Source organism: Myotis nattereri, assembly GCF_964212035.1.
Source record: "Myotis nattereri genome assembly, chromosome: 9".
NCBI classification, from domain to species: Eukaryota; Metazoa; Chordata; class Mammalia; order Chiroptera; family Vespertilionidae; genus Myotis; species Myotis nattereri.
The window spans coordinates 36,903,205-36,928,060 of record NC_138084.1 but is presented as its reverse complement, the minus strand read 5'-3'; the positions used below and the strand labels follow the sequence as shown (position 1 = coordinate 36,928,060).

At 58.3% G+C, this 24,856-nt stretch overlaps 1 protein-coding gene and 1 long non-coding RNA gene across 2 annotated transcripts in view; both read left to right on the top strand.

The window, feature by feature from the left end:
* SWAP70 (switching B cell complex subunit SWAP70) overlaps nucleotides 1-7,693 on the top strand; it is a 68,955-nt gene extending 61,262 nt beyond the window's left edge. The window contains exons 10-12 of the mRNA XM_081098636.1: nucleotides 2,982-3,180; nucleotides 5,662-5,758; nucleotides 6,302-7,693. Coding sequence (XP_080954762.1) covers nucleotides 2,982-3,180; nucleotides 5,662-5,758; nucleotides 6,302-6,408 — 403 coding nt within the window. The 3' untranslated portion in view covers nucleotides 6,409-7,693. The remainder of the gene's footprint in view (nucleotides 1-2,981; nucleotides 3,181-5,661; nucleotides 5,759-6,301) is intronic.
* A 5,846-nt stretch (nucleotides 7,694-13,539) lies between these two features.
* On the top strand, nucleotides 13,540-24,002 carry LOC308524553. The gene is made up of 3 exons (XR_013996415.1): nucleotides 13,540-13,614; nucleotides 14,925-15,049; nucleotides 23,865-24,002. It is a non-coding gene; the product is annotated as an uncharacterized lncRNA (long non-coding RNA).
* Nucleotides 24,003-24,856: the final 854 nt, after the last annotated feature.

The window sequence follows — 24,856 nt, the reverse complement described above, 5'->3', positions numbered from 1 at the left end:
GGTGTGCAGGAGGCAGCTGATCAATGATTCTCTCTCATCATTGGTGTTTCTATTCTCCCTCTCCCTTACTTGCTGAAATAAAAAAAAAATATATTATCAACAGAACAAGTACAGGATCCAGGAGACCTGGCTGAATAGAAATTCATTCGAAAAGATTCGGAGTTTTACTTTCCTTGTGAAGTGATTGCCAAAAACCTCATCTACTGTCAGGTTAGCCTGAGTGAATGTGAGAATCCAGAGCTAATGAGGCAATAATTCCTCCGTAATAACAAAAGCTGATTTAGTAGGCATTTTCTATGTGATGGATGCTGTTCTAAGTACCTTACACACATTGTCACATTTAATGCATCAGCAAACCTTTGATGGTGGGTGTCGTTCCTATAGTTTTTCTGTAAATGAGGAAACAGAGAGGTTAGATTCTTTGGTCAGGGGCTTGTTTGCAAACCACAGAAACAACTTGCATTGGCTACAGTAATCAAACAATTCCTGGGAAGGGTCTTAGGTAGTTCTCCAGTTCCACAGAACAGCAGGTGGCCAGGCCTGGGACCCAGGCAGGAACCAAACCCCAGCCCAAACCAGGCCACGGGAAGAGTCCAGTCAGGAGGCCATGGTGCCGACATTGGCACCGTGTCGGTGGCTGCTCCTGCCACCACTGGATCGTGGCTACGGCTGCCACGATAAATTCCCCACTGGGTCTGCTTCTTTGTGTCCGTTGCTTCAGAGGCGAAGATCCAGGAGGGGCAGCTGCTTAGCAAGCCCAGGCTTTCCTCGTGTCCTGGCTGCCAAGGGGCAGGGGGAGCAGGCGTCGCCTGCGGCTTCTGTAGCGGGAGGTGCGCCCTGCTTTCCATCACGACACCTATGCCGGCTTCTCTAGACGTGTGAAGGGGATTCAGATGCTGGGCAGCCACACGCTGCCAGTGTCCTTCCCCCTCCATCCTCTCACCCTGCGGTGAAGAAGCAGGCCCTCCAGTCTTGTTCACTGCTGTGTCCCAGCACCTAGAAAGGACCACGGGAGGGGGTAATAGGTCCACGCGAGCCGGGGAATGGACTGCGCTGGTCAGACCACACTTGCAGGGTGTGCAGGTGTAGACTTCGCAGCCCAAGAGACATCCCAGGGGCACCGATTGGCCTTTGTGGAGCTAGGGATGGGAGGCGGGAGGGCTCATCTTGGCTGAGGAAGACCCTTCCCAGTTCCCAGGATTGAGACTGCCCACAAAGCAACTGGCTCAGTCTATAATGTAGCAAGTGGCCCATCAGACAGGGTATTCGAGCCGAGTTGGGTAACCACCTCAAAGGGTGTTGTCGAGGGAATTTTGACAGAGCTGTGGTTGGGGGTTAGGGTGGAGTAGTTGGGGAGGGGGTGGTTAGATAGGGGTGTGGAGTCTGTTACTTTACTTCCTTTGCTGTTGGTTTTAAAAGAGCATATGTTCTCGGGTAGTAACTGGCCTGCTGTATGGCTTGTTACTGATGGTCCAGACACTAGCGGTGCGTCCTGTCCTGGGCTGGCATCTGACCAGTGTCTGTGCTTTGGGTACAGGTTTGGGTTGTCTGTTGGTTTAGCTGATTTAAATACCTAAGTATCTGGAAGTTCTCAGACAGGTAGCCTATTATGGTAACACTAGGGGCTCAGTGCTCGAATTCGTGCACCTTGAAAGGAACTGTGGGCCACGAGGCTGCAGTGGGCACAGGGGCAGGTCTCGGCCCATCCTCTGCACCCCCGCTCAGCCCCTCCCACTGCAGCCCCGCCCCCCATTGTCCCCTGTTCTGCAGCCCCGCTCCCGCCACTGCCTTTCCCACACACTGATGGCGCCGGCCCACTAGCACCTGCTGACGCTGACGGCACAAAGCGATTGGGGTGGCGCCGTCAGCAGGTGCGAGTGGTGGCTGCTGCCTCCATCACCCCTCAGGAGTAGGGGGAGGTGGAGAAGCCCTCAGGGGCGATTGGGGCTGGCAGCCGCCGCTCACATTCACTGATGGCGCCTAGTGATCGGGGCCGGCGTCGGGCACTGGCAGCGGGCGAGCAGTGGCTCCAGTGCCGGCAGTGGGTGTGAGCGGAGCCGGCACCGGCAGCAGGTGCCAGTGCCAGGCGGGACCGTGTCGTGCGGGAGCAAAGAATTTTCAGTAACCACCAGAGGCTCGCCCCGATGACAGTGACCGGCGCCCCGCCTTGGTCTGGTGCCCTCGCTCACCTGCTCCACCATCCCACCACAGCTGACGCCTGCCATATTCTGTGCATGCCCCCTGGTGTTCATCACACATCATAGCGACCAGTTGTTCGGTTGTTCCGCCGTTCGGTCTATTTGCATATTAGCCTTTTATTACATAGGATTTGGCGTCACACAGACCTGGATTGAAACCCATTGCTACGTGTTTGCTTTTCAGTGGCTTCATGTATAACGTAGAAATGATAACGCCTTGTTTGTGGGGTTGATGATGAGGACGGGAAAGTGCTTGGCATGTAGTAGTTGTTTAGTAAATGGTTTCTATTGTTACTCTACCTTTTGTTAGTTCCTTCTTCCCTCACCTTCATTAGTTTGTCAGCTTTTTCCTCTGTAGTAGGTTTTTACAGATGAAAAATGTTTGGATGTTGGAGTAACCAGGCAAATGTCAGAGCGTGGCCCTGCCACCTGCCAGGCAAATGACCTGGGCCAGGCCACTCAGCCTTTGTGCCTCACTTTCTTCATCTTAAGCTTACCGTGAGGATTAGTTAGGAACATACTTAACTGTTGGCCCAGCTCGAGGCACAGTAAGCCTCCTTAAATGTCATTAATTTTTTTTCCAGAAGAGGGTGAAACAGTTTGGAGCAGGACGCGTGGGTCATGTCCTGTGAACACGGGCCTCTCTGGGTCCGAGTTTCCTCCTTGCAGCACGAGAGAGGCAGATGGGGTGACCTTGGAGAGTCTCCTGCTCGAGTGCCTCGTCACGTGGGGGGTCAGGTATGGAGGCCGGGGCCCCCACGATCCTGAGCTTCCACATTGCAGGTTGCTGGAGGAAGAGTCTTCCAAGAGGGCGGAGCTGGAGAGGTGGCACCTGGAGCAGCAGCAGGCCATCGAGACGACCGAGGCCGAGAAGCAGGAGCTGGAGAACCAGCGCATCATGAAGGAGCGGGCCCTTCAGGAAGCCATGGCGCAGCTGGAGCAGCTGGAGCTGGAGCGGAAGCAGGCGCTTGAGCAGTATGAGGTAACCTACGCGGCAAATGTGCATTTAAATGGTTAAAAACAAGCTTTTTCTCTTTTTTTATATACACACACACACACACACACACACACACACACACACACGGGGCCCGGTGCACGAAATTCGTGCACTGAGTGTGGGGGTGGGGGGAGAGTGTCCCTCAGCCCAGCCTGCCCCCTCTCACATACTGGGAGCCCTCAGGCGTTGACCCCCATCACCCTCCGATCGCCTGATCGGCCCCTTGCTCAGGCGTGACGCCTCCGCCAGAGGTGTCAGGCTTGGACAGGGGACCCCCATCTCCCCCCGATCACTGGCTCTGGCCCCCGCCCAGGCCTGAGGCCTCTGGCCCAGGAATCATGCCTGGGCAGGGGACCCCCATCTCTCTCTGATCGCTTGCTCCACCCCCCGCCCAAGCCTGATGCCTCTGACCCAGGCTTCAGGCCTGGGCAAGGGGACCATCATATCCCCCCAATCCCCGGGTCCCCCCCCCACCCAGGCCTGATGCCTCAGCCAGAGGAGTTGACCCTCATCACCCTCCGATCACCAATCACCGGATCGGCCCCTTGACCAGGCCTGAGGCCTCCGGCAGAGGTGTCAGGCCTGGGCAGGGGACCCCCAGCTCCCCGCGGTTGCAGGCTCCGCCCCTGCTCAGGCCTAACGCCTCTGGCCTAGGCGTCCGGCCCAGGCAGCGGGGACCTGCAGTGGCAGCGGGGGGCGCCGCGATTGTGGGCTTCGCTTTAGGCCCAGGCAAGGGACCCCTAGCTCCTGGGACTGCCAGCTTCGACCTTGCCCAGCTCCCATCGCTGGCTCCACCCCTACTTCCTGCTATCACTGGCCAGGGCGGCAAAGGTGCCTGATTCTCCGATCATGGCTGGGGGGCAGGGCAAAGGCGGCCCCAGGGCCGCCTTTGCCCTGCCCCCCAGCTCTTAGCTCCCCCCTGGGTTTCCGATCACTGTCAGTGGCAGGGGGCTTCTTCCTGCTTTCCCTTTCGCCTCCCTGCATTGTGCCTACATATGCAAATTAGCCGCCATCTTGTTGGCAGTTATCTGCCAATCTTAGTTGGCAGTTATCTGCCAATCTTAGTTGGCAGTTAATTTGCATATAGCCTTGATTAGCCAATGAAAAAGGTATCGCCGTACGCCAATTACCATTTTTCTCTTTTATTAGTGTAGATTTTATTGATTTTTTTACAGAGAGAAAGGGAGAGGGATAGAGAGTTAGAAACATTGATAAGAGAGAAACATCGATCAGTCACCTCCTGCACGCCTCCCACTGGGGATGTGCCAGCAACCAAGGTACATGCCCTTGACTGGAATCGAACCCAGGACCCCTTAGTCCGCAGGCCGACGCTCTAGCCACTGAGCCAAACCGGTTAGGGCAAAGCTTTTTGTTTTATTGTTAATCCTCACCCAGGATGTTTCCATTGATTTTTAGCGAGAGTGGGAGGGAAGGGAGAGACAGAGAGAGCAAAACATCGATGTGAGGGACACATCTATTGGTTGCCTCCCGCACATGCCCCTGCAACTGAGGTGCATGCCCTTGACCGGAATCGAACCCGGGACCCTTCAGTCTGCAGGTGGACGCTCCATCCACTGAGCAACACCAGCCGGGCAAACACGCTTTTTTAAAATGAGAGAACATTGGCTTAGCGGCAAGAAGCCATAGTAGGAATTTTGCTTAGCTGGAAGTAAGAAGAAAGGTGGTGAGGCGTATCGGTTAGAGTCCACTCAGGAGATGGAACCCACGCAGTAACTGGAACAGGGAAAATTGAATATAAACAAGTATTAACTATAACCGGATCCCCTATGAAGTGGTAGAGAAGACTCTAAGAGCATGGGAATGGCAGGTGCAGGACTGAGGCAGAGCACCCAGGAAGGACATGCCTGGAGGGTCCCCGTAAGCCCAATGCTGGGACCCGGGTCTCCTTGGGGAGGCACAGCCGTGGTCACTGGACGGTAGGGAAGCTCCCCGAGGTGCTGTGCCCACGGAGTTCACTGGGGGCCGCCTCTGGGGCCCTGGCTGAAGCTGCCACAGGGAGGTGCCACTGAAACCCCTTGGGGGGCACCACGGGTGTCCCACATGCCACGGGGGCTGAGCCGCCGAGAAGAGCCCAGTGGAACTGGGAAGCCAAGCCCCTTCCCCCTTCAGCCCCCTCGGCTGACAGAGCTGAGATGGTGCCCGCTGGTGGGGAGACTTACCCTAGAGCCACGGCTGGGCAAGGGAGGGTGGGCTTGGAGCCGAGAGGCAGGCACCCGGGACTTGACCCTCACCTGTAGTCAGTGTGGATTAGGTCCTCGGTGTGACACTCAACTGCTCTGAATCCTAGTGTCCACACCTGCATATGGGGCGCTGCGGGTTCCTGCTGCTTACCGTGGCTGTGAGGGCTCACAGAGAAAACCGAGCTGATGGGAAGTGGCCAGTCATTGTGTTTGGCTCTTCAACTACCAGTGTGTGTTGCCAAATCCAAAACCTGCTCTGTTTCAGGGCGTTAAGAAGAAGCTGGACATGGCAACTAGTAAGACGAAGAGCTGGAAGGACAAAGTGGCCCAGCACGAAGGGCTCATCCGCCTGATAGAACCAGGTAACAGCTGTGGGTGTATTCGGTCTGTCCTTCTGTTTCATTATGTGCATCAGGCTTGTGCAAAGAGACTTCAGCCCCAGTGTGCAGAAGCCAAGCTGCTCAGGGCAAGCGTCTCTTGACTTACTTGCCCCTTGAACAGACGCAAAGGCCCAGTGATCCCTTTGTGCACAGCTTCTAGTTCAGCGGTTCTCAACCTGTGGGTCGCGACCCCTTTGGCTGTCGAACGACCCTTTCACAGGGGTCGCCTGAGACGATCCTGCATATCAGATATTTACATTACGATTCATAACAGTAGCAACATCACAGTTATGAAGTAGCAACGAGAATAATTTTATGGTTGGGGGTCACCACGACATGAGGAACTGTATTTAAAGGGCCAGAAGGTTGAGAACCACTGTTCTAGTTGCTTTGGCTGCTGCGGCTCTTACGGATGTTCCTCGGAGAAGAAATCAGTGGCAGAGTCACTGTTTTGTCTGTGGGAAAGTGATCATGTCAGTGGAAGAACACAGCGCTTCCTGTATTTAAAGCCTGTCTGTCTTTCAGGTTCCAAAAACCCTCAGCTGATCACTCACTGGGGCCCTGCCGCGTTCACCCAGGCGGAGCTGGAGGAGCGGGAGAAGAGCTGGAAAGGGAAGAAGGGCACCGAGTGAGCTGAGCGCGGCAGCATCCGGCCGCCCCTGCGCTCGTGCCGCTGGAGGGCGTGATGCAGAAGACAAAAGGAACTGGCTTTGCTGCTTCTAACCCTTCTCCCTTCAGCCTCCCATTCGGTCCAGATACTGCGGAAGCCTTGGTCCTCTTCCTGCAGAGAAGGGCTTATCTGGAAAGGAGAAAAGTGAACACTTTCAGGCTCTTTCTTTGAAAACTGCCGCTTCTGGAAATTCCTTTGTAGCTCTCATTCTTGTCAGCGTCACCGTCGTCCTGTGGGGGGGGGGGGGGGGGGAGGGCGCGCGGGCTGGTGCTCTGGGTCCCTGGATGCTTGGACCTCTGTGGACTCGGGTCCTCATCTCCTTCTGCAGCACGTGTCCTCCTCCCAGTACCTGTTTCTAAGCTAGATTGGCCAGTGGCCGGCACGTCACACGGGATGCCCTGGACCGTGCTGCTCAGAGACGGAAGCCAGCAGCTGCCCATGGACCGTGCCTCGACTGAGCGGCCACAGTCCGCGGGTGTGGCTGTGCAGGTTTCTGTTTAAAGCATGGTGCCACTGACTGACATCTGGCTTCGGGGCAGTACACATCCTTTTAAACAGTGCTTTGGCTCAGACAGATACAGTAAGTCCCCACTTAACATTATCGACAGGTTCTCCGACCCTAAGCGAAGAGACGTATGCAGCAAAACCAGTTTCCCCGCAGGCTAATTCATAAAGACCGGCGTGAAGTTTTCGTGGTATCTCCTCAACATTGTAACAAATCGGTGTTGCACAAAACGATGTTATTCAAGGACCTGCTGTACTTATGAGTCAAAGCCCATAGATGAACTAAGTGGATCCCGTGTGGAATGATATTTTGAGAGTAACTGGATTCCTCCTAAGATTTAAAATGGTTTCAGTTGTCAACGAGCTGACGGACCCCTTGCTTCACTTGTAGTTACTGTACAGACGTTTCAGGAGTGTGGGAATGCTTCTCCTAACCGGCCTTTTACTTAATAAACGGGGGGATGATCATTTATAGGAATTACCTATGAGAACATTTTAAAAGTGTATTTTTGCCATGTGCCGTCTTAAGAGGGAACAAAATATTTATAAATTTTCAAACATTCTTGCCTAATTGTACAATGTAATATGCTGAACAACCTTAATTTTTTTGCTAATTTTCTAAGATATAGTAAACATATTTTATATGATTTTTAAAAAATGGACTTAGAAAGAAAATAAAAAAACAAACCCAGAACAACATATATCTAAAACTGTCTGACTTAATAAAATAGTACCATGAAGTTGTGTGTGTGTGTGTGTGTTTTCATAAAGGAGGTGGACTGGGAGAGGGCTCCTCCTGAAAACACTGGGTTTGCAGTGTGGACCTCACACCCGTGTCACTAACTGTGGCCTTGTGCTCGGTGTCTGGGTCACTGGTGTGGTTACCGTGTCTGCTCACAGACGGGAACTTAGAGACAATTTCTCCCTCACTGTTGCTCTTACCTCCAAGTCCTCTTACCTCTGCTTCCCATATTCATGTGTCGTTCAGTTTTCCCAGAGTCAACAGTGTGGTTTTTCATGTTTTGGTGCCAACATCTGTCCTGTTTTGGTTGCCAAGAGTAAAACTCCTGCTGCGGACACAGGCGGCCACGCCTCCAACCTGATGGAGTCTCGGGTAGCTGACCTCCCCCTTCGAGAGGGAGAGGGTGCGCTGGCTGGTGGGTGTTTAAAAACTGGTCTCCCTGCGGCAGTGGCCCTCCACCAGGCGTGAGTTTTTCCCTGGGGACATTTGGCAATGTCCGCAGACGTTTTTGGTTGTCACAGCGCGGGGTGTTCCTGGCATCCAGTGGGTAGAGGCAGGGATGCTGCCAAACGTCCCTCAATTCACAGCCCCCTGGTCGCAAAGAATCATCCGGCCTAAGATGGCAGTAGTGCTGAGGTTGCTCTACAGAAAGGCACGTTCTATTGCCCAGACCACGACAGGCCCTGGGAGGCAGGGTTTCCCTGTAAGGCGCCCCGGGAGTTGGTATAAATGGGGTGCAGCACCTGGAAGGCAGAGAGGCCGTTTGCTGTGTGAGCTGGCAGAGAGCGGTGGGCAGGAGCTTTGGCACCTGCGTGGGGCCCTGTCTTCAGAAACGCTGAATGCCTTTTGCACAGAGGCCGGAGGGAGTTGCTTTGGGCCTGTCTGAAAGCCTGTGATGCAGGCTGCTGAGGCAGGAAGCGGAAGAGCTGCCGTGCGTTGGTCTCTCTGTGAGTGGCCGAGCTGCGCACCCGGCAGGCCCGGCAGAACCACCCAGCAGCTGGTGAGGGTGTGTTCTGTGTGCCGCCAGCCGGTGATGTGCCTCACGGAGCCCAGCGCTGGTGCAACGCCTCCCACCAGGCACAGCGGCCCCAGAGGAGCGAGGATCGGCGAAGGTCTGGCCGCAGGGAAGGGGGAGAGGCTCTGCTCAGTTTTTATCAATTCATAGCAGGTGTTGAAAGAACCTGCCTTGGGATTTGTTTAAGGAATGTTCTTTCCTCTCCGCCCTCTATGTCCTTCTTTATATGTTCAGTTGGAGACCTGCAAAAGTCACCCCTCCACTTCGGGGAAACTAGGTGGCTGTATCTACTAAAGACAGCAGCCGCCTTCCAGGCCAGTGGCTCCACAACCAAGAGGAGGCACGAGTCCACCAGAGCCCCAAGGAGGGTCACCGCAGCCTGTAGGATGGCCCCAAGCCAGAAGCCCATCAGCAGAGAGCAGATGGTGAATCGTGGCATAGTCAGGAGGCCACACTAATTGAAATCACATCGCTGAGAGGGGCAGCCTCGAGGATGGAGCTCAGACATTATGTTGTGCAAACAGGCCAACCAGAACGGAATGATTCCATTTGTATTGACTTGCAGGACTGGCCCAGCTAATCTGTGGACGCTGAGGTCAGAATCGTGGTTACCCAGGGGGGGTGAGTGGGGGAGGGTGTTAACTGGAAAAGGTCACAGGAGAACCTTCTCGGATGCTGGAAATGGGCAGTGGTTAAAGAATAAACTGTCAACTTTATACTCAAGATGCGTGCAGCTTGCTGTCTGACCGCAGGGCTTCTTGGCTGCAGCAGCCGGCTCGTCCCGAGAGGTCAGCGGGCCCAGGCCCCTCCTCAGTTTGCAGAGAAGGACCCGGATGGGGCAGATCAGATCCTGACCTTTTCCAGGATGAGTTCATCACACTCCCTGCCTCCTTGCAGGTCCCTAAATACATGTGGATGTCAAACCTTTTACCTCTGTTTCTATCCCCCACGCCTCAGCGGACATGTCCACGCTCTAGTCCCAGGCTCAGCTCCCATTGACCCTTCTGAGGTGGCTTGAGCCTCTGGCCCTGGGTTGTGGGTAAACTGTGGTGGATGCTAAGTTCCCACAGGGCTAACCTCAGATTGCTTCTGTGCCCACGGTGTAGACACAGCACACTGTTCTTAGGGGTGTGCGCCCACAGGAATGAAGCCTTCCTCCCGGCTGTGTCCACCTCCTCCACAGCAGGCACAGCGCCCTGCCGAAGGCCCGGATGTGAGAGGTGGGGAGAGGGAAGCTTGTTTAGCAAACCCCCTTCCGGTCAGCCCCCAGCCCGTAGCCTGCCCCTCTCCCCATCTGAATCCCTCATTTCCTGTCCCGTGTCATCCAGCCTCTTCCCCTCAGCCAAACCTCTCTGCTGTGACCAGCAGCCCACGCTGGGTCTCTGAGAGCAGACCTGCCTGGGCCCCACCTTATACGTCTCCCCCCACCCCCGTTCTCATGGTCTCCACCCGCCCTGATGGGTCAGTCAGTCAGGACCCTGGGCTTGCTCCCCTGAGGAGACACACTGCCCTCAGACTGGTTTCGGGGGTGCCAGGACCGCTGCCACCCTGCTCATCTGTCCCTCTCCTCCCCGCGGAAGCCCAGGACCTACCCGTCCTCTCATGCAGCCTCTGTCCGACGCTGCCCGCTTGCCGGGGTTCTTGTTCCAGCATTAAGAAGGGTTCAGGAAATCTGGAGAAGGCTGTGTGTAGATTAAATAGGAGTCCAGAGACGAAATATAATTTTAAAAGGCATTTGGAGGTCAGAGGAGCCTAGTTTAAAGGAAATGAAGATCTCCTGGTCTCAGGACCATGCTTCTTATTAACACAAATTGTCCTGAGGCGAGGGGGAGGTATACACTTCAAAGGGTCAGGTTTTGTAGACACAGTCCATTGTCAGATTGGGGAGAATTAGCCTACCGCTGTTCAGGTGTTTGGCCAGTAGGAGGCAATAACATGTAGATTAAGATGCCCTGAGCTGTCTGGCAGCAAAGAAACAATTTAATGTATCCTATTCAGGTTTGGGGAAATGCCATCAGCCATTTCCAGATTCAGCCCTGCTGTCATGCTGGAATTGGCTTCCGGCACCCACTGGGCTCCCTGTTCCCACTTGGAGGGCATTTGTGTCTGAAACATTTGTTTACAGGGAACACACAGGCTGTTCAAGAAAGGTGTGCGGGTCAGTCAGAGAAAGGCAAGCATCACAGGATCTTGCTCACATGTGGGATCTAATGAACCAAATAAACTGATGATCAAAAACAGGCCCAGAGACATAGAAGCATGAACAGAGTTGAACCTCAGAGAGAAAGCAGGGGAGGGTGGGTGGGAAGAGATCCACCAATGCACTGGTACGCATACAGTGGGGCCTTGATTTATGAGTTTAATTTGTTCCGAGACCGAGCTCGTTATGGAGCTCGTTAACTCAAATTACTCTATCAACTCAATGCAAAAAATCGGCCAAGAGACAGCTGGTATCTCAAAAAACTCGTTAGTTGGGACACTCGTAAGTCAAGGCCCCACTGTATATGCAGAGCGCGTGGACACAGACAATGCTGTGGTGCGGGCCTGGGTGGGGGGGAGGACGGGAGCGAGCTGGACGAGGTTAATGGAGGGAAAGGAGGACCTATGTAATGCTTTCAACAATAAAGGTTAAAAAAAAAAAGGAAGGAGTATGGGTGGCAGATTTCATCCTGAGTCCGAGGTCCGCACGCCCCACGGCGCAGTGGGTGGGAGGAGGGCTCAGTGGGCAGCGCTCGGCCCTCAGAAGCGCTGAGCTGGGAAGGAGGAGGTTTCAGGGACGCACACCTGGGTCCTGCCTCCTGTGCTGCCTGCTCAGTGAGCTTCGGGTGCACAGGCCACGGGTCCCCTGCGTGTCTCGCCGGAGGCACCGGTGTCCTCCAGGTTTCTCACATGCAGAGACACGCTTCACCCCCGAGCTTTCATCGCGGCTCACCCTGTAGCCTTTTCTTCAGAAAGTCGTGATGAGGGGCTTTCCATCTTGGCTGGGCCAGGCCTCAAAATGGGGATTTTTGGGTGGACGGGCAAGTTCTGAGAAAACCCCACAGGTGACCGAGGCAGGCCAGCCATGCAAGGCGACTGGAGAGTTTGGGAAACACCGGCTGCGCTTTCTGCACGTCCGCAGGCAGGCGCCCTGCAAAGGCAGGTATTCGACACGTGCGAGTGGCTGAGTGAACAAATGAGTCCCAGGGTGGGGGCTCCCGCCCAGAAAAGCCCCCACTCCCCCGGCACACCAGCCCTCTGGGGGCCCGGCCGGGACATGAAGTGGGTCTCAGAGGCCTGTGACCACGGCCTCCCAGCGGAGCCCGAAGGACCCGGCCTCTGCCTTCCCCTCAGGAATGCTGTGGCCTCCTGGTGGCCATCACAGCTTTTCTGGGGCCAGAGCGGTTCACTCCACTCCAGGGCCTCGCCCAGCAGCTGCGGGTCCCACGGCCACTTTCGAGGCTCTTACTGACTCTGCCTCAGTAGCCGCGGGGGAGGCGCCCCGGGCACTGCAGCTCCATGAGCCCCCTCAAGGGCCAGCCCGGGGCGCCTCAAGGATGGGACATGGCCTCACGGCTGTATTGCCGGCCGGCACGTGGCACCTCGCAGGTGCTTAGTAGATGCCGCCCTTAACGGCCCCTTTCTGAGATAAGTCCGTGGCACCTCGCAGGTGCTTAGTAGATGCCGCCCTTAACGGCCCCTTTCTGAGATAAGTCCCTGTCCTCAAACAATCCTCCGTACAGCGGTGTCCTCAGAGGTAACAAGGAAGCAAGCTCTGCTCCCTTTGGAGCATCTCCTCCACCCCACAGGCTGGGGACTGTTTTTCCTTCCTTCTTTTATTTATTGATTTTCTTTTTGAGAGAGACAGACAGACAGACATCGATTTGTGGTGCCACTTATGTATGCATTCACTGGGTGATCCCTGTATGTGCCCTGGCTGGGTATCAAACCCACAGCCCTGCCTATGGCCAGGACGCTCGGACCAGCTGTGCGGCCGGCCAGCGCCCTTCCTTCCTTCTTCAAGACAGTCGGTCCCAGCGTGTGTGAGGGATGATCTTCAATCCCAAAGCCTCAAGCCCCCGGCCCCGTCTCCCGCCCAGACTTCATGCAGACAGAGAGGCTAGAAACCAGGCCCCAACGTGTGGAATTCCCGTGACGGTCAGTGAGACCCCACGTGATTCTTTAAAAACGCAGTTTGTAGGGTTTTTCTTAGCGGAAGCCACACGCACATGGCCAAGTGGGAAAGAGGAAGAGCAGGTGCCCAATGAGAACAGCGGGTCGCTCTAACCACCTCCACAACCTGCCGGGACTGCGCAGCCCCCAGCCGCATTTCGGCTCCTTTACAAGAGGAGCTCGCCCGCCTTCATCAGGGACCATCCCGCCACCCCGCGCCTGCACGCCGGTCCTGAAACGCCGGGACCTGGGCGGAGGAACGGTCACAGCTTTGGGGGGAAAGGAGGTGCCGCAGGCTCACAGGGCGGGGCCGGGGCGGGTGACACAGCAGGCGGCGGGGCGAGGCCGGCGGGGGCCGCCAGGTGGCAGGCGTGCGCCGCGGGTCCCACTCGCCCAGGGCGGCCTGAGGGCTGCCCTGCTGTCCTGCTGTCCTGCTGTCCGGCTGTCCTGCTGTCCTGCTGCCCTGCTCCGGGCAGGGCCTCGTCCCCTCGCTCCTCTGGCCGGAAGGAGGCGGCCGCTCTGGGGCCAGGAGCGGGCAGCGGGTCACAGCGAGTCTGCCAAGGGCTGATGGGACCCACAGCCGCCCCGAGCTTTTTTTTTTTTCACCTTCAACAACCCAGAACGCTGGCGCTATTTTACAGATGAGGAAAGTGAGGCTCAGAGAGTGAGGCAATTGCCCAGGGGGACACAGGCAATGACAGATCTGGGGCAAAACCCATGTGTCCTGACTCCAGGGCCTCTCCCAGCCATTCCTGGTATGTACGGGGGCGGGAAGTGCAGGCCTGCGGGGGGTGGGGGGTGGGGGGGACCTAGGGGGCGGGTGTGTGTGTGATGGGGGCAGCCCCTGTTCCTCCTCAGCCCAGCATTTCCTCTTGGGGCCAAAGGAGGGGCTGCTGGCACCTTGAGCCTGTTGGTTGTGATTCATCCCCCCACCGTCCCCCTCCAGCCTGGGCCCTGTTTCTGCAAGTGTCTAGGAAAGGGACAGCCCTGTCCCCCCTGGAGCCTCTGGGGCTGCTGGCTGGAGGCGGCGAGAGTGAGTGAGGAGCAGGGGCAGCCAAGCAGCAGGGGCCGTTTCCTGCCTGGTTTGACCCTGGCTGTCCCTGTGGAGGCCCCAGCAAACAGAGCAAGGTCATCCAGGGCAGAACTCCATCCCGAGGCCCGAGCCATGACTGCAGTTTTCCCGATAAGGCTCAAGAAGGGACATAGAGTGTCCTCCCCACACCCACACCCTGTCAGCACCTCCACTCTTGTGAAGCGTCGGCTGCAGACAGCCTGCCTGGAGAAGAGACAGAGATAGACGGGGACAGATAAGGAGACAGACAGCCAGGGAGAGCGAGGGCAAGGCACCCAGAGGGAGAAGATGGGGGGCCGCTGGGGCCACTGCCCAGGCAGGGGGTCTGGAGCCTGGAGGTCAGAAGGGGTCCCGGGACTGTGCTTGCTAGGGCTACGCCTGGGTGCAGATATTGGGGAAAGGCCGACCTGGGAGCTTGGGTGAGGTGATGGAGGAGTCACTGTGGGGCGTGGCCCCCCAGCCTCCAGGAGGCCAGGCCAGAGGGGTGGAGAGGCGGGGCCCTGTGCCTGTGGTGGAGGGGCAGTAGGGGGTCTCAGGGGCGAACGCAGCGGGGCCCAGGCTGCAAAGTCCCTCCTGCTTTCTGGGCTCCCGGCTGGGACGTTTCCCCTGTGCGCTGTGATAGAAAGTTTGCACCCAACACTGACTGTTTGGCAAGTGAGCAGGGCCGTAAAGTCACAGCTGGCCTGTGGGCGCCCAGTCACTGTATAGAGCTGAGTCAGTCACAACCGCTTCCCCCACCCCCTGGGGGGCAGGAGGCTCTGCGGGTGCCGGCACACACCGACGCATCCGCACAAGTATGCACAGACGCGCGTGCTGCTGAGTCATGGCTGCCTCCCCTGAGAGCACGTGCCTGCACGCACACACACAGGTACCCACAGACGCCCGGTGCACCTGACTCTGAGTCACCAGCGCCATCAAGCCCTGAGGGAGGGCACCAAGGGTGATGTTCTGCCGTTAGTATTTAGACACAGATGCCTATATATGTACATACAGGGGCCCCCTACACCCTGCTGTGCCAGCTCCATCGCACTGGGAGATCCATACATATTTGTGGAATGAATGAAGGAGTGAACCAACAAGTGAAAACGTGAGCAACACCTACGCTGCTTGGATACTAGGTAACATCGGTTGGGGCAGCGCGGCAGGGCGGGTCTGGAGTCTGTGTCTGTAGGGAGTTGTCGTGCTCCCAATATAGCCTCCGTGGGCGGGCAGGGAGCTAGGGCTGCCTCTCAGGCCTTGACTTCACTGGGCTGGAGGCCCAGCCTCTGCGGAGGTGGAGAAAATTAAGAGAAGAGGCCCCGGCGTTCCGCAGCCAGGGCTGGGATGGGAGACGAGCTGGTGGGCGCCTGTGTACTCTGGAAACGTCGCTTGCTCAGGGGCTTGAGCTGAGGGCAGAGGACTCTGCAGATGGGTCCAGAAAGAACTGGCTGTGGGTTGGGCCTCCTGGGAGCTCCTGGGAATTCCTCGTCCTGGGCGGCGTGGGCTGAAGGTATGGGGGGAGCAGCCCCGTGGAGAGTGGGGCACGCACAGTGCCTGGGCCCACTCGTGCTCCTCGAAGCGTCCTTCCTCTAGCTGCCACACCGTTGCCCTCACTCACCACCTGGAATATTGCACTGTTGGCCCAGCCGGTCTTCTTGTGCTTAGACTCCCCCACCCAATCCGTCTTGTTCATAGCTGCTGTTACTTTTCAAAAAACACGGATAGGATTGTGCAACATGTCCGCTCCAAATCCTTCCACAGCTGCCAGGGTGGAGTAATAATGTTGGAGTCTTAGCCTGGCGCTCAAGACCCTTCCTCATCGGGCCGCCCTCCACCACGTGTGTTCGAAGGGCTGCTGTGGGAGGGAGGGTGGTTTGGTTATGTGCTGAGGGGGAGATGGACGGACGCTGGGCTGAGGGATGCTCATGAGGATGGAAAGTTGGATTTGTAGGCAGATGATTAGATGTCGAGGTGACTGGGAGGCTGGGGGGAAGATGGTGACGTGGATGGGTGGGTGGTTGCAAATCAAGGCTATTTTGGTGGCAAGGAACATAAACCTGACTGTCACCAGAGAAGGGGTGGGAATTCCCAGTTGTGAGGCTATGACGTACAACCTCGCAGACACTCAGGCCTCGTGGAGATCGGTTCTGGCACGGCAGAGATGGCGGCTCTCCTCCCGTCTCTGGAGGAGCTCGGTCTGCATCCCCCCCCCCCCCCCCATTCCCCTGCCGCTCCCCGTGTGCTCTTCCTCTCAGCTGGCCTAGCCTTCCTCCTCACGGCCCAGCAGCCATCCCGCAGTCACCTTGGCCCCTTTCGTCCATGCATTTTTATCAGGGACGGATTTATGCATCTCTTTGCACCTGGACAATGGAAACCAGCCTGGGAACAGAGCAAAGTTACTACCTCCACAAAGCACACTGCCCAGCGGGGAGAGACAGTGTTATCTGCGTGTGCATATGTCACATGGAAGCAGTTGCATGTGAGGTGGTGACACATGCTACGGAAACGGCGGAGCAGGGCCTGGAGCATGGGAGGGGCATGGAGCGGGCGGTGCTGTTCCCTGCAGGGGAGACATCTCTGGTCAGGTAACATTGGATGGAGATCTGAAGAGAGTGAGGGTGAGCCTGGACATACCCGGGAGAGTGTTCTGGAAGTGCGGTGGCGTGGCTGAGGGTGAGCAAGTGCGGGGTGAGCAAGGGGCGGTGGCAGGAGCTGAGGTCATTGTACGGTCCTGACTCTGACTCCCAGAGGGACAGGAAGGCATCAGAGGATGCCCACAGGGAAGTGCCACCCCCTCACACTTTTTGTTGTTGTTAATCCTCACCCGAGGATATTTTTCCCATTGATTCCTAGAGAGAGTGGACGGGAGAGAGGGAGGGAGAAGCATCCATGTCTCACATGGATTGGTTGCCTCCTGCAAATGCCCCGGCCAGCCCCAGAGATGAACCTTGCAACCCAGGTATGTGCCCTTGACCAGGAATCGAACCCGAGACCCTTCGTTCCCCGGGCTGACACTCTAACCACTGAGCAACCGGCCAGGGCTCACCCTCTCACATTTTATAAAGGCCTTTCTGGCCACTGCGCTGAGAACAGACAAAAGGGGCCAGAGTGGAGATCAGTTAGGAAGTTCCTGCAGGAATCCGGGTAGGACATGGGCCCTGGGGGCTTGGACCAGGGTGGCAGTGGCGAGGGGGTGACAAGCCCTCCAGTTAGGGTGTACATTGAAGGTGGAGTTATCAGATTTGCTGGTGGATGATGGGCTGTGGGTGAGCGAGAAGGAACACTCTGTCAAGGGCGACGCTAAGACTTTGAGGGCCCCTGAGACCATGGAGTTGCTGAAGAACAGAGGCCATTTGCTATTTTGGGGGGACGGAGTGCAGGGAGAGGAATTTCATTTTTGTCCTCTTCCCACTGTGATGCCGCCGATACTCAGTGGGGCCCTTAGGGCAGCTGGAGTTGGGGAAAGAGGTGTAAGCTGGAGTCCAGGTGGGACTTTCCCCCGCTGATGGCATTTAAAGCCACGGGACCATTGAGATGCTTGAAGGCAGTGGTCGGCAAACTGCGGCCCCTTGAGTGTGGCTCTTCCACAAAATACCCCGTGCGGCCGTGCACGTACAGTGCGATTGAAACTTCGTGGCCACACTCAAGGGGCCAAAGAGCCGCATGTGGCTCGCGAGCCGCCGTTTGCCAACTACTGCTCTAAGGCAGTGGTTCTCAACCTTGGCTGCACGTTAGAATCACCCGGGAATCTTTTTAAAATCCTGATTCCTGGGCCCCATCCTCTGGAAATTCTGTTTCTTTGTTATGGGGTGGGGCCACAACACTAGTAACAAAGAAACAGAATTTCCGGAGGATGAGGCCCAGAAATCAGGATTTTTTTTATTTTTTATTATTATTAGTTAAGGTATTACAAATGTGTCCTCATCCCCCCCATTAACCCCTAACCTCCCCCCGCCCCCCCCCCCCTGCACACTGACGCTCCCATCCCCCTATTGTCCATGTCCATTGGTTTGGCTTATGTACATGTATACAAGTCCTTCGGTTGATCTCTTCCCCTTACCCCCTCCCTCCCCTACTTTCCTTCTGGGGATTGATAGCCTGATCGCTGTTTCTCAGTCTTTGGGTCTGTCCCTTTTCATCAGTCTATGTTGTTCTCTATATTCCACAAATGAGTGAGATCATGTGGTATTTATCTTTCTCTGACTGGCTTATTTCACTTAGCATAATGCTCTCCAGTTCCATCCATGCTGTTGCAAAAGGCAAGAGTTCCTTTTTTTTTACTGCAGCGTAGTATTCCATTGTGTAGATGTACCACAGTTTTCTAATCCACTCATCTGCTGATGGGCACTTAGGCTGTTTCCAAATCTTAGCTATGGTGAATTGTGCTGCTATGAACATAGGGGTGCATATATCCTTTCTGATTGGCGCAGAAATCAGGATTTTAAAAAGGTTCCCAGGTGATTCTAATGTGCAGCCCAGGTTGAGAACCACTGTTCTAAGGAGAGTGAAAACCAAGAAGGGTCCAATGAGTGACACCTGCACCCAGCCCGTTGTGAGAGGTTTGGGAGAATCACCACAGGAGAGCTGGCCAGCGAGGCCGGAGGAGAACCAGGGGATGGGGCGTGAAGAAGGGGTTTGGAGCGGAGAGAACAAAAGCTGCCAGAGATGCCGATGGCTCCAGCGAGATGAGGCCTGAGTGACTGGAAGACAGGATTCTCCGTCCTCACTCACAACCAGCTTCTGTACGGCTCCCTTTAGGCGCGGTGGCCGCTCAGAGAGACCGCACCAGAGGACGTGTGGGCAGCGTGGCCGCCAGCCCTGCCCTCCCGCAGGCGGCCCTGCACGCGCCCTGGATGGTGAAGGCTCAATGCCGGGGCGGCTGTGCCCACGGGCCTGAGCCGCACAGCCGCTCTGGACCCCAGCTAGTTCACGGCCGGGCAAACAGGGGGCTTCGTGGGAATCTCAGTGGAGCAATCGCTTACCACCCCCTGAGATGGAATCTGCAACTGCAAGGGACCCGACTTCTCAAGAAAACCCACCATCCGCCCTCGGGGGGGTGCGCCCTGGTCCTCAGAGGGAGGGAATGTGTGTGACGGGCTAAGTCTGTCACCTCCGATACAGACAACCTCGTTTGGGCAGAGTCGGATGCTACTCAAGTGGCGAGGTTCACACGTGTGTGGGTTTATACGCACACGTCTACCTCACACACTCGCTGTGTGTGTTTATGACAGTGGGTCTCAGAATCAGCTCCAAGGTTGGTAAACGCGGTTGGACCCGCCCCGAAGTTCCTGATGCAGCAGGTGTGTGGGGCCTGAGGATTAGCATTTCTGACCAGTTTCCAGGTGAGGGTCCTGGCCCAGGGGCTGCCCTCTGAGGACCGCTGCCCATGGCATGCCTGGACTGCCCTGCCCGGCAGAGCAGGCAGAGGGGTCAGAGATGCTGTCCAGCCGGTCTCAGGCGTCCTGTCACTGGCAGTGGGCCTCGTGCCCATGACAGGCCACTTGTCACGGCCGCCACTGTCTGTCCAGCTGTCTCCAATCCCTGCTCTCCACCAGGGCTAAGGGGGGCCCCTAGGTGCATGCACGTGGCCATGGAAGGTGCTGGACTCTGGCTGTGGGGCACATAGAGCCATCACCGGCCTGCAGGGCCCCCGCCAGCCGAGTGCACGGGTCAGAGAGGTTCCCTCGGAGCCCCCAGTGCCCCCGCCCCTCAGAAACTGCCGTTGGGCCTGCTGGAAGCGGCTCCCACCTTCCCTAACCTCAGCGTCCACCAGCTTCCCTCTCAGGACAGACAGGATGGGTGACTCCCGAGGAGCAGGGTGGCAGCGTGGACAACAAAGGCACCACCGGGCCAGGAGGCTGGGTTGCCGCTGCCCTTCGCTCAGCCCTGCCCTGTGGAGTGGCCCCGGCTGGCCCCTGCTGGCCCAAAACCATCTTCCTGCCCCTCATCCCATTTCTCAGGTATTGTCAACAGGATCCTCCTCAGCAACGGATGAACACGCTCAGGCCTCACTTGCCTTAAAAACAAAACCCTGTCTTTGACTCCACACGCCCTCCGGCTGCTGCCCCAGCTCCTGCCCATTCCTGAGCGCGGCTTACACACATCGTGTCTCCTCACCTCTCAGCGCCTCCCGGCCTCTGCAGCCTGGTTTCCACGCCCCTCACTCCGCTGAACGTGCCCCCTACATCCCCCGTGACCTGCAGACACTAAATCCTAAGTCACCCCCCTCCCCCGTTTTGGAGTTTTCTGGGACATTCCCGCACCCCTGATGGCACCTGGCTCCGTGAGACGCTCTCTGCACGTCTCGCATGGCACAGCTTTCTGGTTCCTTCTACAGCTGTGGCTGCTCCCCATCTCTCCTCCAGGCCCCCTCCCCCTGTCCGCAGGAGTGTCCTGCAGGCGTGGCTCCTCTCCTCTTCCCCCCATCTCGGCATGTGTGGCGGCTCTACTTTTCTGCTCCCAAACGTGCATCTCTCTCTATATATTTTTTATTGATTTTTTTACAGAGAGGAAGGGAGAGGGATAGAGAGTTAGAAACATCGATGAGAGAGAAACATCGATCAGCTGCCTCCTGCACGCCCCCTCCTGAGGATGTGCCCACAGCCAAGGTACATGCCCTTGACCGGAATCGAACCTGGGACCCTTGAGTCCGCAGGCCGACACTCTATCCACTGAGCCAAACCGGTCAGGGCCAAACAAGCATCTCTAGCTCACTCTCCCTGAGCACCCAGTTGTTCACCGGGACATCTGAGATGAGAGGCAATCGCAAAGGCCGTTGCCGAGGCCGAACTTACGATCCTTCCCTCCCGCGGCAGCCCTGCTGGGCCCTCAGTGTCCACCGGCTCCCGGAGACCCGCTGCCCGCCCTCCGCTGTGCAACTCAGCCCAGGGGCCCTCGACTCCGCTGCCCCTCAGCCCCCACGGCCAGGCCACCGCCAGTGGCTCTCCATCTCATTTCCTTAGAAGCTTTGGACTCTACGGTTTTTTAAAAAATGTATTTTTAAAATTGATTTCAGAGAGGAAGGGAGAGGGAGAGAGAATCATTGATTGGCTGCCTCCTGCACGCCGCCTACTGGGGATCGAGCCCACAACCCGGGCATGTGCCCTTGACCGGAATCCAACCTGGGACCCTCTGTCCTCAGGCCGATGCTCTAGCCACTGAGCAAACTGGCCGGGGCTCACAACAGATTTTCCCATCTTCACTGTCACATCCTGATCCAAACCACAGCCATTCCTCCCAGGACCACAATCGCCTCTCAAGTGGTTTCCCCACGCCCCCTCCGGCGTGCCTCCGGCCCGAGGTCCCCGTCACGGCCACTGTGCCCCGGGTGCTGCCCCCTCTGGCCTGAGGTCCCTGTCACGGCCACTGTGCCCCCGGTGCTGCCCCCTTCGGCCCCGAGGTCCCCGTCACGGCCACTGTGCCCCGGGTGCTGCCCCCTCCGGCCCGAGGTCCCCATCATGGCCACTGTGCCCCGGGTGCTGCCCCCTCCGGCCCGAGGTCCCTGTCACAGCCACTGTGCCCCTGGGTCTGCCCCCTCCGGCCCGAGGTCCCTGTCACGGCCACTGTGCCCCGGGTGCTGCCCCCTCCGGCCCGAGGTCCCTGTCACGGCCACTGTGCCCCCGGTGCTGCCCCCTCCGGCCCGAGGTCCCCGTCACGGCCACTGTGCCCTGGGTCTGCCCCCTCCGGCCCGAGGTCCCTGTCATAGCCACTGTGTCCCCGGGTGCTGCCCCCTCTGGTCCGAGGTCCCTGTCATAGCCACTGTGCCCCCGGTGCTGCCCCCTCCGGCCCGAGGTCCCTGTCACGGCCACTGTGTCCCCGGGTGCTGCCCCCTCTGGTCCGAGGTCCCTGTCACGGCCACTGTGCCCCCGGTGCTGCCCCCTCCGGCCCGAGGTCCCTGTCACGGCCACTGTGCCCCGGGTGCTGCCCCCTCCGGCCCGAGGTCCCTGTCACGGCCACTGTGCCCCAGGTGCTGCCCCCTCTGGTCCGAGGTCCCTGTCACGGCCACTGTGCCCCCGGGTGCTGGCTCCTCTGGCCCGAGGTCCCTGTCACGGCCACTGTGCCCCGGTGCTGCCCCCTCCGGCCCGAGGTCCCTGTCACGGCCACTGTGCCCCGGGTGCTGCCCCCTCCGGCCCGAGGTCCCTGTCACGGCCACTGTGCCCCCGGGTGCTGGCTCCTCTGGCCCGAGGTCCCTGTCACGGCCACTGTGCCCCGGTGCTGCCCCCTCCGGCCCGAGGTCCCTGTCACGGCCACTGTGCCCCTGGGTGCTGCCCCCTCCGGCCCCGAGGTCCCTGTCACGGCCACTGTGCCCCCGGGTGCTGCCCCCCCCGGCCCCGAGGTCCCTGTCACGGCCACTGTGCCCCTGGGTGCTGCCCCCTCCGGCCCGAGGTCCCTGTCACGGCCACTGTGCCCCCTCTGGCCTGCCTCCGGCCGGAGGTCCCTGTCACAGCCACTGTGCCCCCTCTGGCCTGCCTCCGGCCGGAGGTCCCTGTCACGGCCACTGTGCCCCCTCTGGCCTGCCTCCGGCCCGAGGTCCCTGTCACGGCCACTGTGCCCCCTCTGGCCTGCCTCCGGCCCGAGGTCCCTGTCACGGCCACTGTGCCCCCGGTGCTGCCTCCTCCGGCCCGAGGTCCCTGTCACGGCCACTGTGCCCCCGGTGCTGCCTCTCGCTCAGAGATGGGGGGCCTGCAGTGGGTCACAGCGGGACTGCAGCCCGGCGCCCGTTTCCAGGGCAGGACGGCGGAGCCGTGTGTAGGCTGGAGGCCCCACAGACACAGCCCAGCCAGGCCTCCTCCCGGATGGAGAAGAGGCTCTGCAATCTGCAGTATCAGGTTTCGGAAAACACAGGGTCAGGGTCAGCAGAGCAGCTGCTCGTGGGGAAGGCCAGGCCCAGCTAATTTCCTGTCAGAGCGGCCGAGGCCCCAGCCCGCTCCCCCCGGTCCGCTCCGGGCTGGCCACAGGGGAGGAGATGCCGGGAATGGCTCGCATTCCTCTGGCTGGGGCTCCATGGACCTTGGATGGACCTCGGGGACCGCGGGGAGTGAGGAGGTGGAGCTGCTGGGGCCAGAGGCGGGGGCTCTCTGCGGGGACCAGGCATCTGCTGTGGGTCCGTAGGCTGGAGTGGGGCAGGGGCTGCGGAGCAGATGCAAGGCCGTTGCTGAAACTTTAGGACAGCGGTTCTCAACCTGTGGGTTGCGACCCCTTTGGGGGCCGAACGACCCTTTCACAGGGGTCGCCTAAGACCATCGGAAAACACATATATAATTACATATTGTTTTTGTGATTAATCACTAGGCTTTAATTATGTTCAATTTGTAACAATGACATTGGGGGTCATCACGACATGAGGAACTGTATCAAAGGGTCGCGGCATTAGGGAGGTTGAGAACCACTGCTTTAGGATAACCGAGCCCAAATCACGTGTCAGATGAGGAGGCGGAGGCTCGGTCAGGACCAGATCTCACCAGGGTCAGGCGAGCGTCCAGGTTCTAAGTACCGACAGCCCCCTGGCCGGGCCCGCATTGCCGAGAGGCCAGCCTTGCTGAGCTGTGGACTGCGGGGGACACAGGCTACGCTTGCGCTCCTCCTGGAAGGGAGGCGGGAATTCTCACTTCCAGACGGGGACACGTGCTCCCCCGGTGGTCAGTGGAGGGGTGGCGGCGTGTGCAGAGGGCGTGAGAGTCCCGGCTCCACTGTGGGCTCCAGCCCATCCCGGGCCGGGCAGTTAGACAGACGTGAGCAGAGCAAGGACGAGGGGCCAGGACAGAAGGTCACGGGGGGAAGCCCTGGGTGCCGAGCAAAGGACCACTGTAGGGCGGGACCGCGCCCCCAGGTGACCTTCCTCCCCTAGAGACACCATCTAGGCCGGTGGTCGCCAACCATGGTCCACGGGCCCCTGGTGGTCCGTGAGGTCCGAAAGGTTGGCGGCCGCTGCTCCAGGCCTCAGTTGCATTGCAGCTCCAGACGCAGAAAAGCAACAAAACCAGACGAGTGGCCCAAGGCTGACCTCAGGACCAGCTGTATTGGACAATGACCGCCCGCCCTGGTGCTGACCGATCAATCAGTGGAGACCGAAACCCTGAAAGGACCCACCTGGAAAACTGCTGAGTGTTCGCCTGAGATCTCCCTGGGACCTCCCCTAAAATCTCCACCCTTAAACCCTGAGGACGAGGACCCCGCGCGCCCTCCCTCCTGGGAGCACGCCCGCACCTCCTTCTCCCGCTCCCGCCGCCCCTCAGATGCGCTACCATTACCTTCCTCACTGCCAAGCTCCAAGGGCCCCTCCTTTACCTCTATAACTTGTTTCCTAAGCCCATTTCTTCCAGGAATTACTTTTCCTACCTCTGTGATTTACCAAATAAATGTTCTCTTGTAGTCGGGGTCCTGGCTCCAAATTCTTTCCTAGCCAGAACCCAAGTACGGAGGTTGCAGAACCCAGGCCCAGTCTGAGCCCATGAGCCTAACACCTGGTGCCGTTCCTGCACCACCTACAACAATTCCACCCCCAGAGAGAACTGTATACCCTGGTCCAGTCCCAGGAGGGTGAGGCCATGGAGGTGGGCTCCTGGCCTTGCATCGCCCCCCCAGGGACCTGGCCAGGAGGGGGGACACTGTCATGGTCCCTGTGCTCTCCATTCTCCGGCACCAAGACTGGCCGGGCTGAAGTGTGATGCTGGGGAGGGGGAGCCCAGGATGCAGGCTCACAAGCCTGGATTCACACTGGCTCCATCAGACATTATGTGGCCCGACTGGGCCCCCTCACCTCTCCACACCAGCTGCAGGGAGGGGAGGGGAGGGGCTACTCAACCTCTCCCTCTCCAGCAAGTTATAAAGTGAGTCTGTGACTTGGGCAGGGCGTCTCCTGCCTGACTCTGTGGGACACAGCCCCACCCAGAGCCACACCCTCTCTCCGCCAGTGCCCCCCGGGGAAGCAGGCACCCGCTTGTGGA